Raw genomic sequence first — 21,265 nt, 5'->3', positions numbered from 1 at the left:
AAAACACAACCAAGAAAATGTCAAATGTTACCCAACCAGTGTTACCACACCTTTCAAGGTCCCATATTATACTCTCTTTTTAAAACATGTTTTTACACAAGTCTTATAAGCCTCCAAAATGTGCTAGTTAACTTTCCAGTTGAAATATAACTCAGATCTTGAATTCTAGCAGCTTAATTGTCTTTCACTTTTTTAAAAAAGCTTTAAATGAATGGCTGGATGCGCCTTAAAGGAAATGGATTTTTCTACCATAATCAGAATGCAGGGGCAGGAAACGTCCATATCTGGGACCCTATCAAGCATTTCCCACTCATTTCCAGGCCTTTCCTCTAAAAAGAGCATTTTAGAGGAACAACATAATGGGAGAAATACAGGCAAGACTGTTAACTCATGATAACATAAATATATAGTGATTTAAAACACGATTAAGAGCTAAGGTGGTCTAGGATAGCCGTTAGTAGTTAACCATCAGTCGACTAATTCACAGTGGAGCTTAAAAAAAGCTCAGAGAGAATCAGAGTTGAGTGTTGAGCCAGAGGAGGGTCTCTAATAGGGTTTAAAATTTAATAAAGACTAACAACAGGCAACGTTTTTGTGTTCAATTTTTTTGGTGGGTTTATAAAGATCAGAAACCTGTCACAATCTCTAAAAATGAGTAAAAGTGAATTATGCATAATAGGTCCCCTTTAAGCAGTCGAAGAGTTAATACCATATGACTGTTCATCACTGTTCTGCTGCACAAGGTCTCACTATTGTGTTTGAGCAGCAGGTAGTCATCTGCATGTCTTCTTAACTACCCAGGAAGCACTACTACTGAGTGCTTTATTTTAGCCTGGGAACACTTGGCACATGGGGCATCATAGGAGCTCAGAAATATGCTGTGATATTCAAAGATCAAAGAAATCTAATAGAGATACCAAGAGGCTAAAATCTGTGGCCAAGAGTGAGTGAGATGGAAAAATCGAGACATCTGTTTGGGGTGAAAGCGTCATTTCTGCATAATTTCTGTAGTTTTGTTCGAGTTTGCTCTCCATAAAGACACATCACACTAAAGCTCTGATTGCATCCGGCAGCTGGGACGCAGCCAGAAACCCAGCATTCAGTCCGCCAGTGCAAAATGATCCTGCGATACGGGCCAAATCAGCCTGCCAGCGTGCGTCCTCTTTCTCTTATTAATCAGTCTAATTCCTGTGCTGGAACACTGTTGTTCTCTACAATACTGAAACATTCTTGCTTTAGAAGCCTTTTTCTAAAGACTTTCGACAGAATACCTTCTGCGGGAGAAAAGAAGAGCCTCGGGTGCTCGCGTGAACGACCTGAGTGTCCGTAACCGAGTAACACGGCCTGAGGCGGTGTGTTCAGAGACGAGCTCTGCAGGGCCAAGGAACAGGACCTCAGTGTTCGTGCTCTTTAAAGTCGCCTACAGCTCACTGCGCTGATACAATCGTCCTCGATTTTGGAAGCGCTTTCACCCAAAGCTAAGGCTGCTTGTTTACACTGAGCTCTGAGGTTTTGTTAAACCCGAGTGTTTATGTTTTCAGGAAGTCCAAAACCAACAGTGTGGATTTTTAAGATGGAAAAAAGTTCACTTCTTCTAATGACGGTGTTCCTTTAGGACTCAAAGTATAAGAACAAGGCAGATTTTCCAAAATAACATCCAATGCACCTTATAAATTTTCACTTGTGTGTGTATAGAAAATATTTTAGCATAAGTATGTAACCCCCCACAACCCCCCCGCCCCAAACCTTTGAAAATTTTGTGGCAGTCCCAACATAAATATACAGCAAAGATCATTACTGTAGATATACAACAAATTGCATTATGTAGATCACAAAGCCAACACAAAAAAACTGTTTAAACATCTCAAAGAAGACTCTTTAATCTGTTATTTAAACTCTACAGTGGGTGGAACACACAGTTTCAAATCTTCTACACATGCACAAAATTTAAATTCCTTCACTTTCTCCCACTTTATGTTTCCTTTCTAATGTACAGCCTCGTCACTGAGCTTATATCCTGTTTAACACCTCTACTTTCTGATATTTCTCTCCCCTCTAGAGAGGGACTTTGCGGACGTTTCCCATGTGCACCACTGGATTTAGTGTGACACTTTTGCTCATTCCGTGTGAGTAGTCAGGAGAATGAGCAGCAGGATTAGACGCATGACTGAGTGTCTCAGCGCTGTGGGAAATGAGCTGCTAACTCTAAAAGCTACGCTAATCCCAGTGCTGTGCAGGTCTCTCTCGCTGAGAGGCCTGGGAGCAGCTGAGCGCTCCGTGTATGTCCCGGCGTCGTTCTGTGGGTTTCCAGTAGCTGAAAACACTCTGAAAGGGGATGGTGAAAGAACTGGAGTGTGCCGTCTTATAAAGTTTGGAAAACATTTCCTTTCCAAATTACAACTTGTCTTATCAAAAATAAAACCTTCAGTGGTTTAAAAAAAATAAATTGGGGCACCCACGTGGTATTTCAAGAGCTAGAATCATCAGTAAGTGCTTGAGTACAACGGCAGAAGTCCGTTAGAAGTCAAAAGGGATGAAGATTCGTTTGCATTAACTTCAAAATGTGATTAATGGGTTCGATTCATAAGAATAGAGATTAATGCAGAGAAAAAAATCATAATTAATGTATTTCTCAGTAGAATTTTTTGCCAAAATGTTGTGGTGATGTTAATTTGGCAACATTACAGACATTGGAGACACTTCTGGCATTAGGATGTTTTTGAAATGTAGAATGGTTGTGATGGAATGATGCCAGTGTTATGCTCTAAAATGCCCCCCTGCCACAGATTGCCCCCCCCCTACATAATCTCTTATTTTTCTAAAATATTATTTTAGAACATAAATTCATAGGTTTATGGTTTACAAATTACACAAAATTAATTTGATTATAAAATAAGCAATATAAAAAAGCATGTATTGGGGAAATATTACTTATTTTATTATAAAAATCGTTTCGTGTAATTTTTTATTATAAACAATAATTATTTAGTGCAATTTGTGATAAATGTTAATAAATAAGTGTTAGTTTTCTATTACATGACAAACCACTGCAAAATAAATGTGCCATAAAATAAACATTATATGGGAATTTGTGCCTAGGGTTAATTCTAATAGTAATAATCGATTTGATAATAATAAACCTATAAATTTACGTTCTAATATAATATTTGATAGAGATTATGTAAGGGGCCAATCCGTGACGGGGGGGTATTATAGAGCATAACACGGTCCAACACTGACTGCATGATGATGGGATAATGGTTAATAAATGCCACTAATACAATGTGGCAAAAACGACTTCAAAACAACACTAACATCCATTCGCACAGTGCTATATGGTGTCGTAATGTTACTTGTCTGTTCAATTTTCCAAATCAGTTCGGTATTAATCGGCATAAACGCTCCCAATAAAGGTTCAGGTTTCATTGCATTTGCAACATACAGTATGAGACATTTATTCAACATCATTTTATCAAAGACATTCTAACTTAAAAAAAAAGAAATAAAAACTGTCCTGATGTTGCTCTGGAGGTGAATGTCATCGCGATAACTAAATCACAATGATCATCCAGTGTTAGGGTTCCTGCTGAGCTTTAATAAGTACATCTATAATTAATAGCTCTGAGTTTGTGAATTACAGTAGGTTTTGGCACAACAGCAGGAGATTTCAAATAAACTGCAAGAAAGAAAAAAGAAGAGATTTTGTAATCTGCCTTCAGAAGCGATAATTGCTTTTGACTAGACTCTTTCCTGTGCCTCTCGTGTATACATACGAAAAATTAAAGCATATCTGAATAAGATGATAGATTTATGATTAAACTATGGCACCTTAATGTAGATTTTTATGCAGCAGGTGGAATTAAAGTTAGGATGAGGCATGAGTGCCTCCTGGAAGAGGAATCAGCTAAGCGCTGTTATTATTGCCATGCAAAGCATAAATAAATATAATAACATAATAATATACTATTTTTTTATAAACAATGCCTTATAGAGCTTATTTTTGTTTAGACTATTATTACTTTAAAAATAATGTAGTGTTAAACTCTACAAACTACGCTTCATCACCGCATGCTAAAGATTGAGCGGGTCAGTGGCATTGATTTATCTCGATACAGATTCATTTTATGAATATCATTTTCATGAGCCATTGTTGTTTACAACTTTACACACACAGAGGATATTAGCTCCAAGCTGGCATTATTTATAGGCTAAATGAGTTTGATTTGTTAAAGTTGGGATCAAATGGAAGGGGCCAGTCAAACAGACTAATTAATATAAAAATTCAATAATAAATACGCTGTAATTTATCCCCCTGGCTTTCAGAACTTGTGCTATATACTAAGGACGTAACCACCCGATACAATGTAACCAAGTTTGACCCTCTTTAACGGCCTCTGTGTGTCTTAGAGAGCTGAGCTGCACTTTACACACAAGTGTATTAAATGAAAGGGTTTGTGAAGTTCATAGCGTGGTTAACTCCGGACCCACCTGCTCGCCTGGCCTCAAAGCAGGCGTGACCCATTTCTTCCTTTAATTCCTCGTTCTCCAGTGCAATGGCCTCTCCGACGGCAACGAAGCGACTCACGGCGGCGCTGACCGCCTGGCCGACCCTCTGGATAGCCCGCGAGGTCTTCTCGTTTTTCTTCAGCTTGTCCTTGTGATTAATCAGGGTGGTTATCTAGAATGAACAAGACACACTTGTAAGGGGAAAAAAAAAAACAGTTGTTGCCTGATGTTTGACACATCAACGTTAGGGTTAGAAGTGTATTGCATCAAAAACGATGAACTGAAGGGACTGATCGAGACTGATCAGCAGGGACAAGCGTTTTTAAAGTGTTTCGGAGTAAAACAGACAGTACTGGGCTTTTTTTAGCGTTATGAGAATGTACAATGTAAAAATAATAATTCCATGATCCGGTTAGATGACCGGAGCTCTAAAATGGGAGCCGATCCTAGAGGCGGGGTTTAAAGGCAGCTCGGTTAAACGCCAGGATGACAGTCTATGGGGAGACAGCGAGCTTCGAGTTTGGTGAGTGATGTACAGTAAATGGGCACCAATAACACCTGAACACTCATGACCTGTTTGTGTTGTTTTGAAATCGATAGTATGCAAAATACTTCCAACACATGCAGAGGGGTCGGGGGTCAGGGGTCAGGGGTAGCTCAGTGGTCTAGGCATTGGACAGGTTCAAACCCCACGACCAGTTACCACTATTGGGCCCTTGAGCAAGGCCCCTAACTCTCAACTGCTCAGAGATAAAAATGTAAGCTGCTCTCGATAAGGGCGTCTGCCAAATGCCTAAATGTAAACTAGACTCTAAGTCCAGGAAGCTACGCGCTGCCTGAAAGCGCACGCTGTGCCGTCTCTTAACGCCAAATTCTGTGTGAATTACAAAACATAACTAAAAGTGCAATCCTGAGGGGGTGGTAATATCACCATTATAGCATGCTTTCTGCAGCTTCTAACTTCCATAAGCTCACAGAGAGCTGAAAATGTCAAATATTATGCAGCTCAGCAATCACAGACACAAATTAAAACATCCCCCTGTTTTCCTGATGAATAGCTATCCTTCTTTGTCTCGATTTACAGACTTGTTCTGCATCGCTTTTCATCAAGCCATAATATAAAATAACTGCATTTCTCTAAATGCCCTTGAAATATATGTGCACGAACATAATAAATAAGTACATCATTTACATGACAGCATTCTCTTACACAGTAACTCGTGACAAGTCTAACTGAACTTGCGATGCATTTTCTTGTGCATGGAGTAAAGCTGATCTACATTTACAGAAGCACAGTATGGTGAGACTCCTAACATCAGAATGGTGCAAACGTTTTAAAGAAGACTGTACATCAATGAATGATGATCCCAACCGAGGTGGCTCGGAGTCTCCTGTAGTCGTTTCAGTTATCCAGCGGACTGCTCCTAGAATAAACCAGTATGGTTCGATCATCAAAGGCCTTGTTTTTGAAGGACAATACTGCACATAACACAAACTTGGCTGAAGGTTACCGCTACACCCCCGTACAGTCCTGACCTCGCTCCAAGGAGTTCCTGGGAGGCCAGCGTAAAACAGGCAGTCGATCATGGCTCCCCTACTGAAAACATTTATACCTTGATGGTATCCAAGCACTAGTGACACTGAGATAAGTGCTTTAGTGTAGCAGGGGATTATATAGAGAAAGCTCTTTGGAACCGTTTAGTATTCAACTGGTTAATATAATTTTGATAAACAAGTTAGAATGATGAGAGTCTAAAAGAGATGAGGTCTTCTGTCTTTATTTATATTAGTAAGGAACTCTGCAGTCTCACAGCTTGACAAATGCCTTTACGCCGATGGTCTTCCCTCAGTGCTGGGATTAAATCCATCAATTATGCATTACATATCTATTTTTCGATTTCCGCCTGCAAGATTGACATCTCCCCACCTCACCCCCCCTAAGGGCAGGCGCTGAGCTCGGAGCTAACGGACACCTGTAACGGAAGCAACGCTGCGGGATCATACTATATCGAGCACCAAGAAAGCGGTGATTATTAGCAAATCAATCACGACGGCTTTTGCTACTTATCGGCGTCGCCGCTATTTGTCAACTACATTATCGCTGAATGACATACGCTCTCTCTTATCGGTTTGTACTGCATACAAGACGACTATTAATCATTAAAGAATATAAACAACACAGACTAAAAAACAAACAAAAAAAAAAAAGCCAGGCTTAAGACTGTCAGACACGCTGGGTTTAATTTCTCCCGTTCAGCAGTGTCTTGTACCCAGGATAGGAAGGAACTTTACGCTCTCTGGATTCCGATTTGTTCAACTCAGGCATATTCGATCCGTCTGCATTACCACTAACGGTTACTTCTCTCAGCGTTATGATTCCATAAGAGTGTTAAAGATATTCCCTAGAGGGTAACGCCGAACAGAGTGATAGCACACAGTCTGGTTTTTTTGTGCATGTGTCTGCGCGTGTGTGTGTGTGTGTGTGTCTGGGAACACCCTTCCAATGGTGAAACTGTAAAATTAAAGGGTTTGAACCTACTGAAACCTGACGCTCAGACACTCTGTACAATCATGGTCAGCATAAAAAGCATCTTAGAAAGCACAAGTCAACTTCAGGTAGATGGGTTATGACAACAACAACAAAAAGTCAACCATAAACAGGACTCTGAGGCAAGACTGAGGACAGACTCACTTAAGCTGGACAGTTGGAAATCGGACAAAAGACCAGACAACAATTTCTCCATCGATTTACAACCCACCAGTTTTGTTCATTCTCTGCTTAACCATTAAACCACAATGAACAACAACTGCTGCTTACTGGATGCTTTTACGGGTTTTTTTTTTTTTTTGCAACTGTCTGAGTTGTTAGTTTCACTAATCCTCACACCACCCCATATAACACCAACACCCATGCTGAAGTCAACGACACGGAGATCGTGTTTCTCCATACTGATATTTAATCTGAATGTTGACGTGTATCTGCACGGTCTTATGGATTGTTCTGCTGAAACAAGATTGACTGATTTGGACAATAATTATACCGATGAGTAGGTGTAAAGGTGCAAGTCAAACCAGGACTTATGATAATTTTTCTTGTGAGTGAAGGTGTGAAACCCATTGACATTTACAGAAGACTTTAAGCACAGTATGGTGATGAGACTCATAAACACAGTAAAATACATGGCTGTATGTCAGTGAATTACAATCCTGGGCCAAGGTGGCTCAGGGTCCATTGAAAAAAATCAAAGGATGTGAGGAGTTATTTCCACATCCACCTGTACAGTCCTGACCTCGCTCCAAGCCATTTCCACATGTTTGGGCCATTAAAGGAGTTCCTGGGAGGCCAGCGTTTCAGACGTGAAGCAGGCAGTCCGATCACAGCTCTGCCGTACTAAGAAAACTTTCTACCTTGATGGTATCCAAGCACTAGTGTAACAGTGGGATAAGTGCATTAGTGTGGCAGGAGATTATATAAAGGAATAAAGGTAGATTTTACTCTCATGTGTTCTGTTATTCTGCACAATCAAAAGTCCTGGTTTGACTTGAACACCTTGTACAGACTCGTATTTCTATTTTTAAGGTAGAGGCACCACGCAGAAAAAACATTTGGGTCTAAATGAATTGTTCCCAAAAAATATTTTCCCTCCTCACACTGTTGTTCTTTTACCGCCAGGTCCTGCTGAGCGATTTAGCTACCTGGGTATGCATTTAACAAAATTCTGTTACACCGAACTTTAAATGAAAATGTACTCAGCATGTTTGGTGTCGGAGCCAAAAGCAATCTTACTTCCATAGGCGGGTTTCTGGTGAAGAACTGGTCATGCAAACACACACAAAAAAAAATAATAATACAGGGTTATAGACATATTGTGGATCGTTAACATTTATTCTACCATGTAATTTAGTTCTTTTGAACGGATCTTTAACGTGACTCAGGAGAACAAATAGTCTCGGAGTTTGATTTGGTCATCTACTGGGTGCACATGCACAAAGCATCGCAAAACCTCCGTAGGGTATGTACAGGAAACAGACATGAGACTTACCTAAGTCTTTTGGTCCGAATCATTCGTTTTTTTTGTCATGTGACTCCCTTAGATGCTATGCAGTGCAATAGATTAAAAAGAAGAAAACGTTTGACTTGGACCAGAAGATATGAGAGGTGAGCTACTTATTCTGTTTATCATAATATGTCCTTTGCTGCACTGTAATATTTTTATTAATAGAACTATAGCCAAAATTTGTGTATGTAGACATGTTGAGAGTCTGTTTATTGAAAATTTCATTTTATTTCTGATCAAAAAAACAAAATGAACTAAATGACTAAAAAGATTTGTTCATTTTGATGAACGAGATTTAAAGAACTGAGTAAATAAGATGATTTAAACTTCCTATCACTAGTGTGTATTTGTACTTTGGTGTTTTAATAAGAAAAAAAATATTTAAAAAAAATAATAATAATAAAATTTAAATTAAAAGACTCTAAATACATTAGATTGTACGCTAGCCGTACATTGGTTGCTTCAGGTGCCTGTATTCCTATCACCAACACGCTTACTTACACCACCACCAACACAATATTTAAACTCAATTTTAAAGAGTTTTAACCATTTATTTATTTGCATTTTTTATCAAACATATATTGGGCTCATGATTCTGCAGTATAGAGTGACATATCCTTTTTTTTCAGCACAAAATAAACAAATCTGATGAACTGAACTTTTATCAAATTTTACCCAACTATACAAACATGACTGAGCAAAAATAAATAAATTAATGGATCACATTAGCAAATAAATAGCATAAGCACATGATCACGCATTATATTTTTTATGACCAGAAAAATGAATAATAATATTCCCATATTCTAGTAGTGGTAACATTTACAAAATATAAAAGTATAACTTTTATTCTACCTTCCATATCTGAAAACTCAAATACACAATTAGATGTCCAATGCATCCCCCTTAACACATGCACAAGTCTTCTGTATAAGCGTATATGTGTTATTATTAAAAATTTTAAGGGTCTTATTTACAAAATCCACTTACACAAGTTTACCGGTCTGTCATTTGGTACACTATCCAAAAAACAGAGCAGTAGTAGAATTATTGCCCCACTGAAGTCTACAGCAGCTCAGTCCCTAACTCTAAAGTCAGGCATTTGACTGGATCCATGTCTACACAATAGAGGCTCCAGTGTGTCTGCCCCTGCATGTGTGTCTGAAAGATCTTCACTTCAATTAGAACCTGATTATGTGTCCACGTGTTTACATGAGAAATTAAAAGTGGACGGATGTGATGTGGGTGTGATGGTGAATAAAAGGAAGACACTAAAAAACATGAGGTTTTGTGCATGTGTGTGTGTGTGTGTGTGTGTGTGCGTGCTCACAGTGGTAGAACACCCATAGCTTCCTGCTGGTGGAGTAGCACATGGCCAGCAGGCCTGTGTAAACAGGAGGGAGGGCGTGAAACAGGATACTGATTCAGCGCTAGACTCAACCCACCAAAACACACCACTCTCGCTGGCGACTCTCGCTCGACTTACTATCTAAACTTCTCGTTTAATCAAAAACCTAATCTCCTTATCTACTGTATATATTAATTTGACATTTACTGAACAACAGATCAGAAGACAAGGTGCACTTGGACTTTAACATCAGGGTGTACAAAACAAAAAACAAGTATATTAACCATTTTTTTTTAAAATCTTAGTGCTGATGAATTTTTAGATCAGAAAGTGTTGATTAGTTTCCTAGAACAGCAGCTCTGACAGCAGCGTCGGCTACAAGGCAAACCACAGCTTTCAAATGTTCTGATGGATCTCCACAAAAAAAAGCATAAAACAAAACTTTCCTTTCTTTGTTTTCTTTTTTCCTATTGTATTCTTCTTTTTTCTTGTTGTTGTTGTTATTATCGGCACTTGGCATCCACCATGTAGCATTACCACCACCTTCTGATCGTGATCTCCCTCATCTTCCTGTCTGGTTTAAATCCTCATTTCTAGTCCCATCGCCCTTAAGAAACCCATCGAATACTTTCTTCTTGTCTTCTTTCTCCATTATCTGAAACACTTTTTCCACAGTGTACTCAACCTTTCCAAATTCCCACTGCTCCTCCACGTCTAGAGGTTGGGGTGAAGCTCTCTCTCTATATATATATAGACTTTCCTGCTCTGTCTTCCTCTATTGTATTCTTTTTTGTCTTCTTTGCTGTTGAATGGAATCGAGTAGGTTACATTAGTTAAAGTAGTTAGTGGGCACTGGTGGCTCAGTGGTAGGTGTTTCGCCTGCCATGCGGAAGGCCTGGGTTCCATTTCCAGGATGCAGTGCCGGTTCCAAGCCTGGGAGGGTAGTGTCAGGAAGGGCTTGATCTTGTCTTGTTCTGTGTCTTGAACTCTTTATCTGCTTTATCCTGCACTTCCTCACACTCTTCTCAACACATCTCCTTTCGGTCCGGTTCTGTTTTGAGTTGGAACTCTTTAAGTTGCATCACCGCCACCTATAGATCTTTACTCTCCTCAACTTCCCGGTCCTTTAAAGCTGACTCTCCAGTCCAGTCTTCCCAAAAAAAAATTATTTAAAACTATTAAATGCTTCCTCCCCTGATCAGTGACTTCTCATTCCTACCCAGCTATTCCTAGTGCATTCTATTTTTAGATTGGCTTAAATAAGCCAATTACGTTGTCTCCCTACTGTGACCTCATAAAGGAAGATCTCCTCATCTGACAATCTGTTACTCAGCTCTGCTGTTCTATGGTGAGGCATGGCTCAGCTGGAGCACATTTACATAGACACTGAAACAGTGTGTTTGGATGAGGAGTAAAAGCTATACAGAATGTTTATCTGAGGGGTCTTTCAGATCTAGACCAAGGTAGAAGCTCTAAGAACTTGGTCTTAATTTGGTCTAGAAGTAATAAAATATTGGATCTTTAATACTTAAAAAAAAAAAGAAAAAAAAACATTTTCTTGGTACCAAATTGCTGTGCTGTTAGAGGAACAACAGTGAGACAAGCTGCTTATGGAAAGCAATGAAGCATTCATGGATTGTTTTCCTGTACAAGCGTGCCTGCTGTATTTTAATCCTTACTTAGTCAGTGAAAGATGTCTGTAGTTAATGAGGCAGGGGCACAAGCTCAATTTTTGGTTTATGGGTCTAAATGTAATTCCCAGGGGTGATACGATATGTTTATACGTCCTAATGCAGCAAAACACAATCGTCATTATTTCAATTTATAATAAAACCGTTCCAGAAAGCTTGTTTGGGTTATTAGAGGTCATTAGGCATGTTAAGTAATCATGGGCTAATGGTGAAGCAGAGCAGTCAGATGGAGCGAATTGGGTGGTGTTGCAGAAGAATATTCCAGCTGTGGTGAGAGCACTCACTGTGTGTGTGCATGTGAGTGAGTGTGTGTTAACTGATAAGATGGATAAAGTTCTTGTTGTAGGACTAAATAAACCCCCCAGTGTTTGAACCCATTATCCCGTTTAAAGAAATATAATGCATTGAAGTGTCATAACATAATGCTTAGACACCTGTACAGCTTATAACACATGCTTTTTCTTTGCAAAAACAAAAGGAAGCAATTTATCCTGGAGTATTGGTTTTATCCTGTAGGATGTGAACATTCTCATCTGGTGGACCTGCTTTGTCAGATTCCTCAAGAATATTTCCACATGAAAGAAAAGCAGCGTCTGGTCACTTCAAGGTTTTAAGTCAACACAATGATGGCAATTTGACAAAATTCTAACCACATTTTAAATTCTTTCAACACACACACACACACACAAACTGTAGCAAAGAAACTTTTATAAGCACCTCATTATACACACACAAGTATGATCCATCCCAGAGTGGAATGCGTCACCAAATCGAACCTCTACTTCCGAGATAAAAGAAGCCAATGCTTTAGAAAGCGAGGATAATCTGAACTTAAAATCAGAAGAATAAAAGCAAAGGCACTTGGCAGCATCTCCCACCGTTCCTGATGGATTGTGTTAGAAAGGAAACAGAACAATAGAGCTGCGCCAATATCAGTCTTCTGTCATTTGACTCAAATGTATGAGTTTGTGCGTGTGTGTGTGTGTGTGTGTGTGTGTGTGTGTGTGTGTGTGTGTGTGTGTGTGTGTGTGTTTGCAGGACTGATGGTATAGGATGAAATCAGGCTCAAGGGGCCGAGATGCACATCATTCTGCTGAGAAGGGATATTTAAGATTCTGGAGAAAAATGTCTGAAAAAGAAGAAGGGAGCGCATCACGTTCACGTTGGCAATATCCCGAGGAGGCGCTCCATTTCATCCATCATGTCTAATTGCTTTCCAAAGACTGCCAACTTTTGCTCATTATTTGTTCATCTTCCTGTGTGTTACCGGTTGCATAAAAATAAATCGGTGCATTTAATGATGCACTACGCAGACTTTGATTACTATATTATGAGAATGTTAAAGAAGTGGACTGTAATCAACTCTTATATGACTCGGATTAAGGGGAAATACACCAGCCCTTAACAAGAACACTGAAGACCCCTGGAGTTGACCCTTGGTTTTTTTTATTAGATAAAAAAAGAAACACATTTACTAAATACAATTTCATGCCCTTTTATGTAGCATCCGTAACATTTTTTTTTTTATTCAAAACTTTCAAGGATTTTAATTATCATTCAGATGGAACTAAACAATTTGGATTTGACATCAAGAGACATAAATCTAAAAAAGTGTATTATTCTAAAATGCAAAATTGCAACATGAATTTAAAATATTTTCTTTTTTTTTTTTCATTTTTTACAGGGGTTTGTAGAAGCTTACTCCAATTTTACTATTAAAACTCGGCATTAAGGGACGGCATTCGTATGCCAAAGTTTCAAATACTTAAAGTATTAACAAACTCTACATAAATTCCTGACTATGTGTGTATTACCTGTAATAAACTGCAGATTTAAATAACTGCACAGGTTGATATTCCGATTTAGATTTTTATGCAATTACTTGTGAAGCATTAATCTAGACATTTATCCAGCTTCTCATATAGCAGCCATATTTGTACATCAAAGTGTCCCATGATTTAATTCACTCTTACCGATAAAACTATCTATAAGAGACTTTTACCTTGGTGTGTTATCAGAGGCCAGAATGAAAAAGGTCCCTCTTTCATTTCCCTTTACGGGGAACCGTGTCACATCTGATCACATCTGATCACAGAGGCAGTCAGCTCCTGCCAATGCCATGCACTCTCTTTCAGTGACACGCTAGGCTAGAGGATGGAGGGGGAGGAAGCTCATAAAGCTAGCAGACGCCATAATGCTCTCTCATTACACTCATCAGCCACACAGATGGACATTTGGCAAGTTGCAGCAAAAATCCCAGCAAGAGGTGACATTGTGCCTCGTGCTTTTCAATGAGCCATGTTTCCTGGCTTTTAATGTGTATAAGGGAGAAACCTCATTACCCTCGTTGCCTCATCCTCAGCAATTTGATGCAAAAACAAGATTGTTCGATGGGGAGGGCAGGCGAGCGTGGAAGCGAAGAGGGTTCATGCTGAGTACACGTTTTAATAGCGGGACCATATTGTCTCCACAGCCCAGATTAGATGATGCTAAGTGTGTTAGTCTGTATCCAGCCTGAAGAAGGCCAGATAATTAAGATCAGACAGTGGAACAGGCACAGCGTGCCAGGTCAGGCAGGACACGAGCTGTACAAGAGCCCCTGGTGTGCCACGGTTGATGGGCAGTGAAGTAATATCTTTCTTTCCCTTTTAATCCTCTGGCACTTCATATGTTTCCAGTAAACCATGCAGTGCCTGAGCTTCTCTTCCATACAGACATGTTGAGGCTGTTTGCGTTCACACTAGGCGAAGAAAAAAAAAGAAAAGATCAGGGCACATCTTGCCTATTCATAGGAAAAGGAGCAGAAATGGGCACACTGTATGCCTAAAATAAGTTCTAAAAGGAGCAATTAAACACACAATCCAAACCTCTTAAACTAATGAGCTTTTGGAAAACTTTTGGAACATTTCTGGGAAATGTTTTAAAAAGCAAAGTCAGGCACTTTAAATAACGAAGAGCTAGTCACGCTGCTGTTCGTACTTTGGAGAAGTGTGAAAGCAACTGAACAATCAAGGCAATAAAGAACTTCCCTAAGGGGGATCTTTTTTTCCAAGAAGTAGAATCAAAATGTCTTATCTTGTTTCATGGCGGAATAGAATAGTGAAAAAGATGAGGACTGTTAAATGTATATATATATATATTCTCTAAAGAAGAAAAAAAGCATGCATAATGATAAGAATAATAATAATAATAATAACGTGCAAGGTTTTAACACAGTCTACAGTAAAATGTTATAAGGAGTCCCTTGGCCCACAGCAGTGGTTAAAACAACAATCCTAACTGTTGTAGCCCAGATTGTACATCACAAAGATTAGATAAGGTGCTGGACAGATGCCCAGTCTAATCTCCGTTCCTGTCAGTCCTTGTGACTGGTGGAACATTGCTCAGTTCAGTTCAGCTCAGTCGTATCATCCTCAGCTAGCGCACACATCATCTAGAGTCCCAGCAACAAGACAAACTTCTCCACAGCGGCTAGACATGTGAATCATAGGTACTGACTGTCGGTAAAGTAATTCATTTTTTATTTTTAACTTCATTCAATAGTGTTCACTAATGTTTGTCTAAATTGTCTCAGGCAACTATTTTTCATACAGGTTTTAAAGAATTAAAAACGACTCAAAGTATATAATAAACATTAAACTGATGTGTAACTTGATTTGTCGATTGATTAAATGACACAGCGATAATATTTTTTCTGTCTACTCCACAATCCAGTCCAGTAGGTGGCGTAATAGACCAACTGTCCATAAACAGAAGAAAATGAAGAAGTAGTCTGGAAAAATGCGAGTATTTTCAAAAGATGAAAGCGTTTGTGTTTTCCATCAAAGGTAAATTTTTTAAAGAATTGATCAATTTTTACATTTACCACTTAAAATATCGCCACCAACTGGGCTGGAGTTAGGGCTGCAACAACTAATCGATAAAATCGATAATTATCGATAATGAAATTCGTTGTCAACGAATGCGGTTATCGATTAGTTGGGCTGCTCACGTCACTAAAGACCGCGACCACAAGATGCACAAATACACACAGATACACAGCCGCTCGCGCAATGGATGTTACAGGAGCGTCTGCAGGATAAAGCGCGCGCCCCGAGTCCTCCAAGGTTTGATAGCAATTTACATTAAACGCCTCTAAGAAGACGGTAACCTGCACGCTATGCAAGACCGAGCTTTCATGGCATGTCATGCACGAACACTTAAACAGAAAATGTGTTGGTGTTGCGGATGGCGAAACGTCAGCAGGTTCGGTAAAAACTGTATCTCCATCGTGTAAAAGTTGTATAGTTTAAGTGCTTTTGTTTAAACTGTTTGCTAACTTCGGGACAGTCGCGCGCTAGATCTGTTCACGGGCTACTCGCTAGCATCACATTGCGCAATCACCTCATGAGCAATAGTGATTAGTTAAATGAGTAGCCTAATTTACACAGTGCGAATAACAGTAGAATATAACATTTAGTAAATGTTGTGGTTTTCAGCGAATGCAAATAACAGTATATTTGTGACTATTAGCTTTATGCATTTCTACAGTTTTTTTATAGTCTACTACAAAGTTAACTTGTAATTTACTGTGGTTTTACTTATGCATACATCATTTTATTATACAAAATTACATTATTTTAGCTGTTTATATCTTATTAACTGAATATATCAGTGTATTTTTTAAAGTATATATATATATATATATATATATATATATATATATATATATATATATATTGTATATATTTATACTGTATATATTATATTTTCATTTAAGGTGTTCATTTAAAATGTCAAAATTAAAGATTATTAAACTCTATATGTGGCTTTTGCATTTTTAAAAGTTTCTTTTTATACATAAATAATACCTGATTTATGTTTTTTTTTAATAGTTATAAGCAAAATATCAAATTAAAGAAGTGGTTAGGCGTTATCCGATTAATCGAAAACATAATCGACCAACTAATCGATAATCAAAATAATCGTTAGTTGCAGCCCTAGCTGGAGTGTGAGCTGAAAATTAGCAAGAAAAAAAAAAAAGGTCTTAAGAGTACAATCTCAGTTCAATACCAGTACATTTGTCCTCCCATGACAGTCATGCTGGGAAATCCTTGAATTTTTCTATCTAGCGCTTTTTTTAGGAAGAATATTAGAGCTCTGAAAGTGCTCCCGTGTGAAGCCCTCATTAAAACATAAGCCTCTTATGAAGAACAACCTAGCCACGTGTGTTTTTTCCCTTCTCGGTCAATACAACTTTCTCCTCGCTAATTGTCAATGAGCCCTCAGAGTTTCCACAAAGGATCCTTCACACAGGTCGAGGACAGCAGCTGCCCCGCTCCTCCCATACATGGGCACGGTTGTTAAAGTGAACAGGAGTGTTAAGTCCAACCAGGGGGGCAGTGATGATGTAATATGGCTACAAAAATACCCTGGATTAAAAAAAAAATACTTACCAGTTTAACACTCACTCACTTAATGGATATGTTTAAAGAGAAAAAGCCAAGAGTTAGCTAATCCTAAAGGTATGTGTTTTTGCTTCCTTAGAATCGACTGTATGACCATCATCCTTCAACACAGTGCTTTCATTATTTGAGGCATTTGGGCTGAACTTAAGCGTCACAGTGAAGTGCACTGAGCATGGGCTCGGATTTTCAATGCATTCCTGACACTTTATATGTGTCAGTGAACATGACATCACAAACTGAGGCCCCTGATTCATGTTTAGGTGCAGTTGTGCGTTTCCAAACTTCTGCCCAAAAAACACATGGAACTTCATCTCATGAGATCCCAGGAGAAATGTGCTTGATCCCTATAAAACCATGCTTTCTTATAAAAACCTGTCTATCATGTAAATATGAGCTATATTGAAGAAACCAGAAGTAAGGAAAATTTAGAAATGAAGAGAAAAAAATGGTTGGGGAGATGGAGGCAGCAGAAACTGTTCCACAAAGAGGAGTGGAGATGTATCTGATAATTCCCCCAATTATTACACCTATAAGTCTTTATTAATAAATCAATCTATCAATCCATCCAACGATCCATCCACCAATCCATAGTATGTTTGCATTTAAACATTTAACATTAAAACAAACATTGAAACCACCTCGGTTTTTGGTTCCCCTTTTGAACCTGGGCAGCTCTATGGTGCTGTGGTGTCTGGCACCAGGAAGTTGGCAGCGATTCCTCTGGGTGCTGTGGGTTGTGGGGTGAAGGCTCTGTGGAATTCGGTGTTCCCGTGCCATTCTACTGTAGCCAGCATTGACTTATTCGGTGATTTCTGCTAGGCTGCCATTTCTGAGGGAACTTACCAGGTGGGCTGGCCTTTCATCCCAGCGCTTTTTTTTATTAGGGATGGATATTACCATACCCTATCTCTAGTGTCTATGATCCTGTCACCAGTTTGGAGTATAATTGGTGATCAATGTTATTTAGTTCACCTGATGGTGTTGTTCATGTGGGTGTACTATTAAGAGCTCCAGGAACACTCCCGTACCAGCTATCACTAAGTACTTTAGCAATGAGTGTGGGAAGCTATTACGAGTGACTGGTATTCACCTCAAACAAAGATTTTCAGAATAATACAAGACTTTCCTTGCTGTTGAGGCATAAAACTGGTGCTGGCCTGGTTTTGCTGCAGTTTCCCTTTAAGATTTGGTGAGGCCACGTGCGTCCTCTGCAGTACCGGCTGCTTGAAGGTTGCCTACTCGTTCCGTGCTTCAACTCCCACACAATTTCTTTTCATTGCGGACATTTAATGGAGTACAATACATCCTTTCAAAGAGTTCAGGTCCTCACCAAGCTTGATTATTTATGGCCAAGGACAGACAGGAAAGTCTGCAACGTGCCATGGGAAAACTGCTAAAATGCCGAGACGCTACACTTATTTACTAAACTCATGTAACTGGATATGTTTGTTTAGAGAAGTGCCATAAAGTACAAGAGACTACAAGATTACAAACTCCACAGCCTTCAGGTTTTGCGCCGCTTGGCTCCAATCATCTGTAGCCAATTATCTAGACTGTCTCTCTTCCATGACACATCTTGACCACCCACTGATTAAAATGAAGGCTGCAAACACATCTTCCTGTTAGTTCAGGCCTCCTCCAGTTCAGTAGTCTCAACCTTGGGGATTTAAATGGTAGAGAGACTTCTGTCCCAATAGCAGCACTTTTCCATCCTATAAACCACAAGAAGTGCCAAGACCATACATCACAATGCAGATGAAGCAATAATGGAAATCTGGATTAGTATACGTACACCTAGAGTTGACCAGGATTGCAGTTTTATCTCATAATGTGACGGCGACAGTGGCAAGGAAAAACTCCCTGAGATGGTAATAGGAAGAAACGATGAGAGGAACCAGACTCAACAGGGAACCCATCCTTATTCAGGTAATAACAGACAGAAGGAATTGATCCGCATCATACTGTGTGAGACTGGAAGTTCAGTATAACAGGAGATGTGTTAAAGTTAAAATGCAGTCCAGTTCATTCCTGAAGGCTCAGGTTGGTAGGAGACTCCAGTCGTGAACTATCGAGTGACTGAAGTCATAAGTCCTTATGTCCTCATGATAAATTTAAGATTAATCACAATCTCCTCATTTAAAACACCAGAATTAGTTAATGAGGCCTTCAGGAGCTTTGGAAAGTAATATGAGCTGTCTTTAAGGTACAAGATGAGATTTTGATGTATGATGAATTAAAATGAATGAATGAAGTAAAGAATAAATTGCACACTCTTGCTTAACCCGGTTTCTTAAAGCCCTTTTGAGCTGCTTTATTAAATGTTACAAAAGATACGGTAAAAGTTTGGACGCAGGTTTGGATTTATTTTCTACATCACACACTCGTACACACACTATGGGCAATTTGGGAACGCCAATTAGCCTGACCTGCAGGTCTTTGGACTGTGGGAGGAAACCAGATCATCTGGCAGAAACCCACCAAGCACAGGGAGAACCCTCGACCCTGAAGTTGGTGTAAGACCACAGTGCTTACCACTACGCCACTGTGCCATCTGAAACGGCTTAGTTATTTTCCCGACGTTTTGACAGCCTGTTAAAGTCTGTAAGGTTGTAAAACAAAACAGTTGCATTAAAATAATGTGCCTTAATTATTTTTACAACAATAAGCTCATCACGTATGGTTAAGCATTACAGTATCACCTTTTAGTCATGCTAGTTGTTTATTTCTCTAATTAGAAGAATTTCTGGTTTCCAGACAGCAGTTTCTATGGAGATTAGCATGAAAGCGGTAAGACTGTATACATAAGAGCCCATAAGGTATGTGCTTGAGGTTACAGTGAAGTATAGATGATTTCTTCAAGATAACATATTGCTGGGCTGAATTGTTTAGCGGTGACTCACTGCGGCGAGTGTGTGATAGAGAGCACAGACTGTCTCCGTTAAACAGTGTTACAGAAGAACGCCTGAGCGACCTTGAGGACGCGTTATGCTTTTGTCACCTTTTTTTTTTTCCTCTCTCATGCTTCATCACCTGTCTTGATTCACGAATGGTGCAAAGAAACCTCCAGTTTGACCTCTCACTTCTATGGTTGAGAGCAGGACTCCCGGGTAAACGCAGGGAACTCGAATGTGATGGAGTATCATTTGTTAAAAGAGGTGTGGCATGGAAACTAGCCTTTCATTTGAGTATTTATGGAGGAAAATTGAGTTAAAGCTCATCAATTATTGTTGCTTTGTATAATATACAGTACAAGCTCGGTATCTAATCAGTTCACATTAGTGGTTTATTACTTGACTTACAGTAATAAAGGAGGTCTAGGAGAAAGAAAAAGAAAGAAAGTTAGGATATTTAAAGAAATGCACAATAATGCAATAATGTCAATAATTTTCTTCTAGTTTTAAAATTACGAGACGTTTCCGGTCCAATCTTTGCCTTTGGTTTCATATAAAATATTAAAACCTCATATCCTTATGTGCACACGATGTGTGTTCATACAATGTGCCTTTGTTTTCCTGAGAGGCCATGGGTTCGTTTTATCTGACGCCACTCGGCGGGTTCAGCCGCAGTAAAGCCATATGTTCCACCTTCTCCCTGGAAAACTGCTTCGTTTCAAAGAGCTTGCTGGGTTTTAATGCAGCTATAAAAACTATGGGAAGGAACAACACACACACACGAAACAGACAGGAGTGTCCTCCACAACCTGATATAGAGAGAAGAAAAACCTTTGGATTTTTCTTTCAAAAGAAATGTTTCAGGCATGTGCACATCTCCTGTTTGCCAAATCAGTGAAAGAGTTTTGAGAGTTTAGGAGGGTAATGTTTTTTCTCTTCGTCTCGGCGTCTCTGCGTGTGCTATGTGTGTGTGTGTGTGTGTGTGTGTGTGCGCAACGAAGCAACACAACAGCCTAGACTCCAATTTCCTTAAAAGAAGAAAAGCTTGGTGGCCGTGAGTGCATCAGGTTTTTCTGCTTAATGAACACCTTACAGTCGTGAATGTACTTTTTTTTTATTATTTCTGCATGTATTCAATGACTGTTACGTGTATAGTTAGATTCTAAAATTATGATTATTGGTGATGAGGTTAACCATTTAGTGAGATTTTATCCAACTAGGGTGATGGAATAAATCTCCACTATCCTATAGGGTTGTCTTAATGTTGTTGTGTATCATGGAATTTAGCTCAATACTTTCAAAACAGAATTTTACTCTCCTCTTG

The 21,265-nt window shown here is 39.2% G+C and overlaps 1 protein-coding gene across 3 annotated transcripts in view; it reads right to left on the bottom strand.

Moving 5' to 3' along the window:
• The window catches only part of ctnnal1 (catenin (cadherin-associated protein), alpha-like 1), a 63,824-nt gene that overhangs the window by 29,170 nt on the left and 13,389 nt on the right, over positions 1 to 21,265 (bottom strand). For all 3 annotated transcript variants that reach the window (XM_053491857.1, XM_053491858.1, XM_053491859.1), the window contains exon 2: positions 4,489 to 4,678. In XM_053491857.1, the coding sequence (XP_053347832.1) occupies positions 4,489 to 4,678 (190 nt within the window). The remainder of the gene's footprint in view (positions 1 to 4,488; positions 4,679 to 21,265) is intronic.

The sequence above is a fragment of the Clarias gariepinus genome, chromosome 3, assembly GCF_024256425.1.
Source record: "Clarias gariepinus isolate MV-2021 ecotype Netherlands chromosome 3, CGAR_prim_01v2, whole genome shotgun sequence".
Classification (NCBI taxonomy): Eukaryota; Metazoa; Chordata; class Actinopteri; order Siluriformes; family Clariidae; genus Clarias; species Clarias gariepinus.
Note: the sequence above shows the minus strand (reverse complement) of the source record. Positions and strands in the feature narration are given on the sequence as shown.